The following is a 12,646-nucleotide window of genomic DNA, read 5'->3' as shown; positions in this document are numbered from 1 at the left end:
CGAAGACATGAATCAATTTTCCCCTGTAAGATGATTTATGTTAGGTTATCTGCCAACAGATCAGAGACAGGGGTTGGGAACTGGATGAACCAAGGTCAGGAGACAGGTAACTCGAGCATGCCAGTTCTGAGGGCAGGAAGGCAGGGGAGTTCAGGCAGCAAGGTGAGCATCTGTGCATGTATGGTTAGAAAGAAGCAAAACATAGCAACTAAGCTGCAAATGGCAAAGAAAGGAAACCCAAAACCTAAAGTGAATACCTTGCTCAGGAACACAGAGCAGCAAACTTCAGGATCCTGTTAAACAGTGTCCTTAAGCAGTTAGTGTCCGGCAACCCTCTCAACTGGTTCTAGGCCAGCTACCTTCCCAGTCAAAAAGTTCTCAAACAAATGGTTACCAGTCATCTGTACTCTTGATGGATCATGATAACTCCTGAGCAACCATCTGCAGATGTAGGTATTGTCCTTGGACTATTCAAGAAATGGTCATTCACAGCAAATTTAGATTTGGAGGCTGTTTGATGGATTCCTCTGGGCAACAGGGACATAACTGAAGGCAGATTAACTTCAATCTAGTAATTCTGGGCACAAAGAACAATGAAGATGCAATACAACAGACTTCATCAATACCCATACCAGCCAGTACAGGTCACCCACTCACAGTCTATGGTGTCAGCAATGTGACATGCAGGCACACTTGCCAATGCTACTGACGGAGAATTCATGCAACAACTTCCTTACACCCAGATCCTACAGAAGTCCCAAAGTCAACAGGATATTCAAAGCACAGTGTCCATTTGGTCAAGATTTCCACTGCATTGATAAGCTAGAGAAGCCTGTTTCAGAGCCAGAAAACTGGAGTTAACTTACATATCTCTTCTACTCATACATTCTTATCTATCTATCTATCTATCTATCTATCTATCTATCTATCTATTATATATTTAGGACCTGCTTTAGTATGTGGGTTAAATTTCCATGAATATTGCTGATTAGTGTGCACTAAATAACATAGCCTGGAGAAATCAAAGCTACTAATGTGGGAATGGGCAGCAGTGCATAGGTGTGCGTGCTGAACAGAAAATTGTCTAACCGTATGCTGTATCACATCACCCAGGAGAAGAGGAGAAGAAAGGCTGCAGCAGAGTGGTACAAGTTCTCTTAATCAATCTTTTGCATTCATTACAAAAACATTAAAATGTCACCCATGTAATACCATTGACAAAAAGTCCCAACAAGTGTACTTCCATTAGTGATCTCAAATGTCTCTAGTGAGAGCAGTCGAGAAAGTCTATAATTCTAAACAAATTCTTCCTGAAATTATTTCCTATCCCTTCTTCCTGTACTGGAAGTCTATTCAACTCTGTTAGCTGCGATTGGTTGCTTACCAACATGAGCAAAAATATGTCTTATATAACAGGGTCATCCAGTCTTACAGGTCTCTTAAAGGTCAGTACATGCTTAGAGAGGCCCCTTTTCTCCTTTTTCCACCACCCTAAGATGACTAGGATATTGCCTCTTCTTTTATTTTTTTTCTTCTGAGTGCAAAAATTCTGCATAATTTTCATCACACAGGGTTGTAAATCTCCTCACATTCTTGGAAGGCCCTACACAAGGCCTCACCTGAAATTATCTTCATGGTACAGCACTCTACACTTAGTTTTTTGTAAAAGGTGAGCTTTTTAAGACTAAGTTTTTCAACGCAGTTTTGTCTCTTGTTAGGAAGCATACCATGCTTCCTAACATCATAATTGGTTAAGGTATAGTCACCAAAGACATAAAAGCAAAAAATAATAAGAACATTGTGGCTTCTGTGACAACACCTGTTGAACATAACTGTAACCACAGCAGAAATGGGAAATTGTGGTAGAATTGTTTGTTCTGCATCTGCAGTTCTTGGGATTATCTGTTCCAGACAGAAATGAATATAACTTGTGTATTTTAGAGGAGTAAATCTAATGCTCTTACCTCCAAAACATCATAGCTGCAGTTTGGGTGATATTCAATGTCGAATTCCTGAATAGTGAGTTGAATGCTGCTACCAGGTGCCGTGTGGATGTACCAGATGCATTCCGTATTGCTTGGGTATCTGGTGGGGTAGCCAGGGCTGTGAAACGAACCAGAAGGGCCAGATAGTTCTTCTCCACAACCTGACAACAAAGCAAAATAGCCTGTCAGTGAAGAGTTCTGGAAAAACTCAGCAACAGCTCTGTGATAAGGACAGGCAGTAGCACCCATTTCATAGACACATTTTTCTTCCAGCCCTTCCACTGGGCTGGAAGGTGTGCTCTGTCATAGGGAACCTGGGAGGATAATGGCAGGCTGGAGCTGTTTGCACTGCCTGTGCAGGAAGTACTTCACCTCCTGTTTTGGTACGTTTCATACCAAACCTCAGCATCTGCTGTGACTGCTGAACGAACTGAAACACTGTCCTGGGTTAGCAAAACTGAACCCGCTACAGACACGGAGGAAAAAAGTGACACTTTTTGTATTGGCTTCTAACTTTATCAGTTCTAGAAAGCTAAATCAGATCCATCCTCAGCTCTTACTGACTTTAAATAATGCACAAGCCAAGTTATCACAGGGAGGTCTTTCTATTGCTGTAAAAATGCAATTTCCCACTGCTTTAGAAATCATAAAATTAAAGACAATGCTATTTGCCTCAGCCTACTGAGCATGATTACAAGCTGCCAGGTCACAGTGGATAAACCAGCTTTCTGACATTTGGTGAGTTTATGTTCTTTTTTAAATTCAGATGTAACAGTGCAATTATATAACAAGCCATGTTTGAAAAGTCATGTATTTTCTTTTCAGATAAGAAAGTATTGTCCAAACACCACTCCCAGACCCTGGGGTGACTAAGTTCTTACATAGTATGAGCTAGATTGAAAAAAAACAACAGTAGCAAAACAATGGATGAAATGCAGGCCCTGGTTGAACAGGACAAAGCAGCTGAACATCTGAGACTAGTTTTATCATTGTTTTATAAAGACGTGGTAAGCATAGCACTAGCCTGTCTTTAACGAATTCCTGGGAAGATGCCACTCCTGACTCAGTCCCCAAGTTCAGGCATAAGCCGAGTAGGAAGGCACAGCAGCCCTCCCAGTTTCAGGGCAGATTTAGATCAGCTACATTCATAGTGCAACCTTACCTTCAGAGAAGCCAATAGGGTGGCTATGTATCTGTCACATGCAGAAAGCAAAAGGATTCTGTGTTTGATCTGATTTTGTGTGCCACTCTGCCTTCCAGCAGCATTTTTTTTTTTTTTTTTTGCTCTTTACATTACAAGCCCCCCAAGTGTTTCATTTAGACACTAATCTTTTGCTTATGCAGAATTTATAGGGTCACTTGAGCTTTGTAATGCACACACACCATCAGTCTCTTTGGCTTCATCTCCAGAGGAAAGGTTCCGTCACACAGCAAAGGCCCAAAATACTTAATAAAACCATCTAACAAACCACGAGCTCTAAATTCCCAGAGGCAAATACTGTGGTATGTCAGAAATGATAAATAGCATCTGTATTAGAGCCTTTATTTATAGGAGATATTTTATAACATAAACCAAATAAACTACCCCTTTGGTCTGCTCAACGTATCCAAGCAGATGTGCAAAACTCACGAAATCTCTATTAAATCTAAGAATAATTTGCAATTTGAACAAGGTGTCTGGCTATTGCTCTGCTTTACACCTTTTTTTTTCAGGAAGCTGCAGATCAAGATCTTCAATTAAGTGCAAATATTTTCCTTAACACCTTTCATGCCAAACTTGTGGCTGCTAAGTCCTAGAAGCATTTACTATCATTTCTACCATGTGGTCTTTCAGCTTCACATAGAAAACCTGACTTTGGCTTCCTCGTAGTTTCCTATAGGAGTTTTAGGACTGCCAAACACAAATCTATGAGGGGAAAGAGCAGCAGGTCTGAAAGGGAGCAAAGCTATAGGAATCTATTTTAAGCTAACTAAGGAGACATCTAAATACAAATGTGAGGCCATGCCAGCTATGTTACACTGATCTCTCAGTCCATCACACAGTATCCACCAGAAAAGCACCTTTTAAACAAAAGAATTCCCACTAATCAGGTAAACTTTTACGTAGCTGAAGTTGACTCATAGGTGAATTGGCACAGGGTTAGCTCTTCTCCCTTTCCCCACCCTGCTGCATACGATGCAGCTGGAGGTGGCTTGCCCTGCAGTCACAAAGCTACATTGTCAAGCTACTGGGCATCTCAATCTAGGAGCTAAAGAAGCTTTTAAGTGTACTTTAAACCAATCCTGCCTTCAATCCCTATGGAGAAAAAGGCAGTGCAGTTCCTTCCCTGAGGCTGCCAGCACGGGTAAATCTTAAGCCCCTGAAACTTTGATATCCATGAACATTTCATCACTGGGATGGAGAGGAAGAAAGCGTCTATGTAAAGCACCATCCCTTTTTTTACCAGTGCCATTAGAAAATGGCCTGTTTTTCCTCTAAAGAAACCCAGGTCGTTGAGGTTTTACAACTGGAGAAAAATAGGTGTCGTCGTCGGGGAAGCCTTACAGTGGAATTTGCAGACTTTCTTTCCCCTCAGCAGCTGGAATTACACAGCTACTAAGGACAGACATCAGGAGGAAAAGCCGCTTCGACAGCTTGGGAAACAGAAAGATATCTCAACAAACAGACTTAATGTCTCGGCCCCTGAGGGGGTGGGAACAGGGAGCAGGGGAGTTTCAGCAGGAGAGAACAAAGCCAATTGCTATTTATCTCAGCCTGAAGAAAGCTGGGAACATTTTAAAACTTAACAGGCAGTTATGACTCAGCTTCTCCAACTGAGAATTTCCTGCTAGCCACAAAAGACGTTTTTTATTTAAACCCAAAATGGCTCAGAGGAGTGGAAAGCTTGTGTGCTCTTCTTTGAGGCACAGACCTTTCTTCCATGCAACCCTTGCAGGTAGCATTCAGATTACTCACGCTCCCTCTCCAGAGAGGTTTATATTTCCTCTGAGCTCAATCAACATTCTCTGGGAGCACATGAGTAAGAAGGTCAAACTGTTTTTAATGTCCCATTTCTTTTCTTCCAACTAAAAACGTTCCCAGAAAAGGCTTTTTTTTTTTTTTTCTTTTTTTAAATTTTAAATTTTTTTTACGTGTGCCAGTAAAATGGAGGTAACGTTTAGGTCTCTGAGATTCATTTCTTGTAAGTTGTTTGCAAACGGATCAGTTACTTGAGTTTATGCCTAAGCATTCACTGACTAATAGACGAAAAAAGAACTCAGTGATCTTTGCAAATATGTGAACTTCACATCTGAATTTTTTTGACTGACCAGCATATGCCACTAGAAACCTCCACATCAGAGCAGAAGCAGTATCTCTGAACTCTCTGGCCAGCTGCCAGGAAGTCTATGCAGGATGTTTCTGCTCTTAATAAGAATGAGGTAAGAATCAATTCTGTTGTGCTTTTCTGAAAATATAGATGCTAGTTGATTTTTAAAACATGTTTACATAAATACTTACGAGATTAAAACAAATCTTCCAAATTTAAACTCAGTGGCTGTATTTTAACACCCAAATGAGAAAACTCAAATAATGAACTTTTTGAAATGCTTACAAAACTTTGATTACAAACTTACACGAATAATTAATTACACGAATACAAACCTTCTCCCAATGTTTGTATTTGTCTGCAAACATCAAATAAAAGGTTGATTCTATTCAAATAAATGGAATTTGTGCTGTTCACAGCAATGAAGTAAAAAAATTTGGTCTTTAGGGATAAATAGAAATGCAAAAGCAGAACCTATAAGTTGCTGCATTACTTCAGCTCTCACTGAAAAAACAGTGAATAATACCAGGCCATTCTGCTCCTAGTGAAATATCTTTAAAAGATTTTCTCAGCACAGAAATACATGGTCTTGCTGTGTGCTGTGAAATGCAAACAGCTGCACTGTGGAAAAGTTTCTTGCAGCTGAACTGCATACAGCATATGACCAGTTTGTTACAACCTCCTTGCAGTAATTTTTGACATTCCAGCCCTGCAGTTAAACAGAGAAAAAAAATAAGAAAGGGAAGATACTCTTTTAGTAGTGTAAAGGTTCTGGAATTCCCTTGAAAAATGTTGAAAACGACTACCTACTCTGGTGTTAGTTGCTAGGAAATCAGACAACAAACAGAAAACTTAGGAAACATATATTTGGTGGTTTTGCTTTCCCCTGACCAAAATCTACGTATTCATTGAAGATTGTGTAAGGGATGATTTACAGATCTTTCCATATTACTGCCTGTCTGGTGAGCAGATGGTGTTCATTAACCAAAGAAGAATCCCAATTCTCAGAAATAATTATAGCTGAACAGAAATGTTGTAATCTGTGGAAAACTCTATTATTTGCAGGGTTTTCAGATTTATTCATGGGTATGTTTTAGCCACATGCTAGAAAAATCCCACCCATAAGGGTTAAAGTGAACTGGCACTGTTCCTATAAAATCAAAGTTGGGGAAATGAAAGGATACAGAGTTTTCCAGTTGTGGTACTCATGGTGAAACATTTCAGTAAGTGTAAACTGATTCTAACTGCAAGGAGCATGTACTTATAAACATTTGCCTGTGCTACAATAATACTTGCATGAAGTGTAATTTGGATTTGATTCTGAAAACTTTTGCTCTCTTGGGTAGGTTTGGTTATAGAGTATTGTCAAATGGCTGAAGTAGAATAATTTATGTGATAAGGGTTTATGCAAGAGAGCAACAATTCAAGTGAGATACTGTTTTGGGTCTTTTCTGCTTTTTGATTTATTAATATCAGACCCTGTTCATCCTTAGACTTGACAGAAAGACACTGAAAAGGAATAGTCATTTTTGGAAACTGAACAAATGGCAGTTTGTCAAAGGTTACACAAGAAATCAACAACAGAGATATGATTCAGGCTTAGAAAATCTGGACCTCAGCTCCTTTGCTGACCTGCAGTGTGATATTCTCTTCAGCAATCCTAGGATGTGTGACAAATGTTCACAGTGAATGGCTTCTGCACCTTCATCTAACCTCTGTTTCTGTAGTGCTTCTCTGAAGAACTATCAAAATATTTAACATTTGACCTGACACATACACTGACAATGTGAAATGGAAAGCAGAATAGCGGGTGCAAATTTGGACAATGCTGAGAAGAGGCAATTAAATTTATAAGCTCTATTGACAATCAAGCAGTCAAATGAGTGAGTTTCCAGTGAAAGGCAGATGAATATATAAAGCAGTGAGCCCCTACATGCACATTGCTTAATAAGGTAAGTGATGGGTCCAGGGACATATATTTATGTGTCTTCTCAGATATGACAGTTGTCACTGGTGTAATTTTGCACTGAGAGACCTTTGCCCTCTTGGCCTCCTGAATTTTTTTCAAGGAAAGCAATTTGATTGGCATTGCATCATTGCAATATCCAGACTGTTACCACAAGTTTGTTCTTTCTCAAAGGGCCAATATATGCCCCCATATATATTTGCTTATATTAAGCTTCCTAAAACAGAGTGAAAATAGAATAAGAACCTTGCAGATTCAAATTTTCCACTGGTAAATAATCCTCTTGAGACCTTGACTGCAGAAGAAAACATTAGTGATTTAGCCAAATCAATTCTAAATCCATCCTCATCAATGAAAGCCCCTTAGATGAACAATGTTATTTCAGAACCACAATAGTTTTCAAATTTACTTATCTGCACTAGAGCTTTCTATCCAAGTTAAAATTACATAGGACACTTTTAAGCATAAATAACAGCATTCTCCTAAGATCAGTTACTAATTCTGTCTTTGTGAAAGCCTACAGGTTCTCAAATAAATCACTTTTTAGAGTGGGTTTCCTCAACAGCTGGAAAGATCAGATGCAAATGTTTTAAATCAAAACACTTTTGTTTCATTTGTGGCAGGAGGGGCTACTCAAATCAGATATCAGTGAGGTAAGCTTTTGTGTTTTTTTGACCACCTCACAACTGTGAAAAAGCTGCTGGGAAGAGTGTCTGAAGCAAACCGTATTAGGCACATGGCAAATATAAGTGCTGCTCTCTTTACCATCAAAATACGTGAATGTCCTTAATATATATCTCATAGAGGCTTCACAACTGCCAGTTAAGGAGCACATGGACAGCCTGAGAAATAGTTCACAGCAGCCTGAACTCTAGAGCACACATTTGTCACTTGAGCAGAAATAAAAGCTCTTCTCTCAGCAACATATGTAGCTCTGTTATTTTCTTGTCAGGTGAGATGTTACCAGATCTGGGTGTAGATTTCCCTAGGGATTTTCCCTCAGGGAAGAAACGATCCAAATGCTTCACTCTGAAATACCCAACTCAAAGGCTGCATCTCCTGATCAGTTCCCCTAGACAAAGAGACTTTTTCCAGTGAATTTTTTAAATGTACTTGAAAGATTTTCAGAAGGGAGAGGTAAATATAGTACCCTGACCACAGGATCATATCTAATTTTATCCACTCTAGGGCAACAGACAATGTAGCCACCAAGAGTAAGAGGAATAGCTGTATTTGTGCATGACACCAATGGAGAAAAAAAGAGGAAATTTCTGTAATGAACAAAAATATGACAACTGTGGTCAGCTCTGGAGGAGCTTGCACTCATGTTGCAAGCTGTCAGAAGTCACAGCTGTGATGTTCTGAGCCAGCAATGACATTCCCTAAGAGCCAGGCCTATCTGATCCCAGAGATCCTGGTCTGCTGCTTAGACAGTCCCACATTAGCAGTCTGGGCCCTGTGCAGCATTAGGGTGGAGTTTAGTGTCCAGGAATTAACAGAAGGGCAGTGCCATCTGACAGAACTGAATGTCAGTGCAAAAAGGGCTGCAGAGGGGTGGGAAAGGAGGGAAAGCACAAGAGTGTTTACCATGCAGGCAGATTCTGGAAAGCTTTCAGAGCTTTAGAAAAGCAAGTTAACCCAGCACCATGGCTACTGTATGGAACTGATGTCATCTGGCTGTGCATAAAAGCCTCCACTTTTTCTTCTTTTGTGCAGCTCCAGACTGACGTCACCCCAAAGCACAAGAAGGTACCTTTGTGCTGCAGCCCTTCCCCTGCTGGCTCCTGCTACACATCCCACTCCTTGCGTGTGTCCCTCCCCTACCCAGAAACGCTCGTGCATTCACCCTGCTGAATGCAAGGCACCTCTGTGCAGCCAGCAGAGCCTCTGGGAGCCTGCGAGCTCCAGCAGTCTGTGGTGGGTGCAAGGAGCTTCCATTCAAACCATGTGCAGCATGCCTTACACCTCAGCAACCCACAAGGGTGCAACTGCAGCCCACTTAGCTGCTTCACGGTGCTGTCAAACCTGAATGCTGCAGGCTGATTAGACAGACAGGGCAACTGGGGCAATTTAATTATTCTCAAGGTTGGAACCCCTTTGATGGGATGTACAATGGCACACAATTTAATCTTGTTAAATAAGCAGAGTGAAAAATATTACATTTGTAGCCTCACTTAGGAAGAATCTGCAAACACAGTTTGCAGCTGTACAATCATTAAGAGATTTGTTTATAGTTGGTGTGCATGCTTGCCTGTTTAATAAGGCCTGTGACAGTTTTCATGACATTCAAGAACAAGAGAACAAACACCCAAAGCACATCCTGGCCAATGTTATTTCACGCAGAGAAATGGGACGGGGGCAGCTGGAAGTGGACACTACTGAAGAAAACAAGTACCACTAAATTAAACTAGAGAGAAGCCTGCACAGAAAACAGAAGTCTGCAGAAATGGGCAAAACTGAGGGCTGAATGTTTCCATTAGAAAGCCCACGTCACTCATAATTACCCATAAGAGCATCTATCTCCTGTTCAGTACAGAAATTCTGGATACGCCCCTCATTCCTGTGCCTACTCCTGGAAATGAAAGCATATTTCATTGACAGCTCTCAGTCTTCAATCAGCTGATCTTTGATGGTGTCCATGTGCAGAAACATCCACTGGGAAAGTATATGAAGAATTACAAGGAAATGCAGTGAATTTAGAGCTGTAGTGGGTTATTTCTATTTAGATAACATAGAATGCCATAAGCTGGGAGTCCATTACCCATATGGGGAAGGAAACCTACTTTCCCAGAGGAAACCTGGCTAACTTACCATTACTATGCCATAGCATCTGGAACCCACTTCTTGCATTCAGTCCATCAGAGTAAAACTCCACATGAAGGCTGGCCCCTGTAGTGCTCCCTGCAAGTGGAAGAGACTGTCCACAGAAAGTGCCTATCAGGGTGGATTGTGCATCAGGCCCATCATAGAGCTGAAATGAAATAAAAAAAATGCTAGTGAGTAAAAAGAAGCTCCCCAATTTAGCAGCTCCCCAGTTCTTAATGCTTTGTAAAGGTTAAAAAAAAAAAAAGCAGTGACACTTCTCCCACTGGCCACCCTTGTACAGCAATATGAGCCTGTGGAGTGAGGAAGATTTGGATAAAATAATGAGTAAATAAAATGCCACTATGTCTTTAAACCTGGCTGCACACTGTGTGCAGTAGGAAGGGCTTGCTGTTTCTGTTTTAGTGTGTATTGGAGGTTGCTGGGGAAGAAGATAAAGGGCAAGTGGCAATGAACTGAAATAGAAAGAAAAAGAGGATGTCATGGGTCTGATTTGCCCATGCATCTAAGGTGCTCAGTGCCTCCAAACCCCTTGGTGACAACTCTGTTTACATCTTCATCTCTTTAAGACTGCACTCAGGTGATATGAGGACTGCCTGGGCTTCTGATGGAGAAAACCATGAAGCCAGCAACACAATGGCCTCCCAAATTAGTGAGGGCAAACTGAAAACCAGAAGTAAATCTTCAAAAAACACCAGGAAATTCCATATCTGTTTATTTGTGGTTTCATAATCTCATGCTAGAGTCTTACTTTGGAGGAAAACTGGACTGAGCCATGCTTCTGAATTTTATTTCCTTGTTATCCTCTATGTGCTGGTATTTTGACAATCAGTGTGTTGTCAGATGTAGCCAGCCTGAAAATCTTTCTGTTCTCCAAATACAGATGAGAAATCCTCCATTCCACACTTAAAACATTGCCACTCTTAAAAAAATCCTAAATCCACCAAACAATCAAAACAACAAAATGCTAGGGAAATATTTCTGTATTTAAATATTTAAATTATGTCTGAAGGTAGTCATATACTCACAAGTAAATGAAAACACTTAATACATATTTTGATGGAGTGATAGTAGATGCTTAGAGCTTTTAATCTTCTTTACATTTGTTGTCTCCAGATGGGTTTAAATGGTCTTTCAAATTCTAGTTTTGTAACTTTTTTCAAATCCAGCAAATCACACTGAACATACCTCTGTATTCTCACCAAATACCCCATGCCTCAGTGTCATTTTTCAGGTGTGAGGAATGTAATTTTTGCTAAGCTAGTAAAAATAAGATATTTTAGTTAAATTGCCTTTGATTTACAATATCAGATTGCTGGTTATTTTCAAGTTATTACATGCTTTATTATTTCTACCTTGGTTACTATGATTCTTAAAGTTTAGAAAAACAGCAACCCTGGTCCTTTATTATCACTTTGTGACAGTTCATCTGATCTTCTGAATCACAAAGCATATCTTCCTAGTACAACCCAGCAAATTACTGGCACAGAAACCATGTCTGAACGTTCTCATTGTGCATTTTTGGCATGCTTCCTTTCAGAATTTCAACAAAAACTTTTCTCTGTTCTGAAGCCATCACCATAAAATTCTCTCCATGCAAAGAATAAAATCTATGATCTCTAGAAAGACAGCAAAGGTTTATTTATCTTTGCTCTCTATTCAAATCTCTTTTCCAAGTATCTTTGATTCCACTAAGAATTCTGCTACATTCAGTACTCTATAACTCATACTATGGAAGTAGGACATTACAGCAGATATTGATTAACCATGCTAGCTAATAACTTTTGCACACATTGTCTGGCGGACTCACATATGGGAATAAGTAATTAAACCCTCAGCCTTTCTGTTTAAGATGCTTGTCTTGCAGAATCTTCAGAAATCTTGTTATTCATATAAAACATAGTTGGGTCCAAGAAATCAACTCAAATGGTTTCAAATCCTCTAGCAGACAGTCCAGTTTAAATGTTTGGTTTTTTAAAATTTAAAAAAAAGAAAAAAAAGAGTTAGTTCTGCCAGAAGTTAGGGGCAAATTGCAGGAATAATTCTATGCTCTAATATTCCATAGCCTATTTCATGACTGGTGACCATGAATCTAATACAATTAAAGGCTCAAAATAAGGTAAGCGTATTGCAACTTGAGAAATATTACTCTATTTGGTATGAGTTCTCTTGGTGAAATCAGAAAAGATTAAAAGTTTCTAATTGCAGACACATTGCTGATAGTGATCAGATGTGTTTGAAAATAACACATTCTTTCAAGACATAAGTTCCGTAAAATGAAATAAAGTCAGATCCAATTAGATTTTTTAATAGTATTTCCTTTGACAACTTTGTGGTATATACTACTCGTATTTCTGCAGCTTCAAGCCATAGAAATCTTACATCAGAAAAATATGAATGGTGAAGAATGAATCAATGTGGAGATCATGCATCTGTACTCTGAATAGTAGCTAAAACTATGTCAAGATACATATTCACAATCTGCCATTAGCTCTAGTGATTACAAATGAAAAACCATTCTAAAGAGCTATGGACTAAGCCATACCTAGAAACTTCCAAATCCA

The 12,646-nt window shown here is 39.6% G+C and overlaps 1 protein-coding gene across 2 annotated transcripts in view; it reads right to left on the bottom strand.

Annotated features, from left to right (window-relative positions):
* CUBN (cubilin) overlaps window positions 1–12,646 on the bottom strand; it is a 151,870-nt gene that overhangs the window by 84,397 nt on the left and 54,827 nt on the right. For both annotated transcript variants that reach the window (XM_069006729.1, XM_069006728.1), the window contains exons 28-29: window positions 10,071–10,230; window positions 1,965–2,146 (exon numbers count right to left, since the gene is read on the bottom strand). In XM_069006729.1, the coding sequence (XP_068862830.1) occupies window positions 1,965–2,146; window positions 10,071–10,230 (342 nt within the window). The remainder of the gene's footprint in view (window positions 1–1,964; window positions 2,147–10,070; window positions 10,231–12,646) is intronic.

Source organism: Aphelocoma coerulescens, chromosome 2 (genome assembly GCF_041296385.1).
Source record: "Aphelocoma coerulescens isolate FSJ_1873_10779 chromosome 2, UR_Acoe_1.0, whole genome shotgun sequence".
In the NCBI taxonomy this organism is placed as follows: domain Eukaryota; kingdom Metazoa; phylum Chordata; class Aves; order Passeriformes; family Corvidae; genus Aphelocoma; species Aphelocoma coerulescens.
The sequence above is the reverse complement of the archived record's forward strand: the minus strand, read 5'-3'. Positions and strand labels throughout refer to the sequence as shown.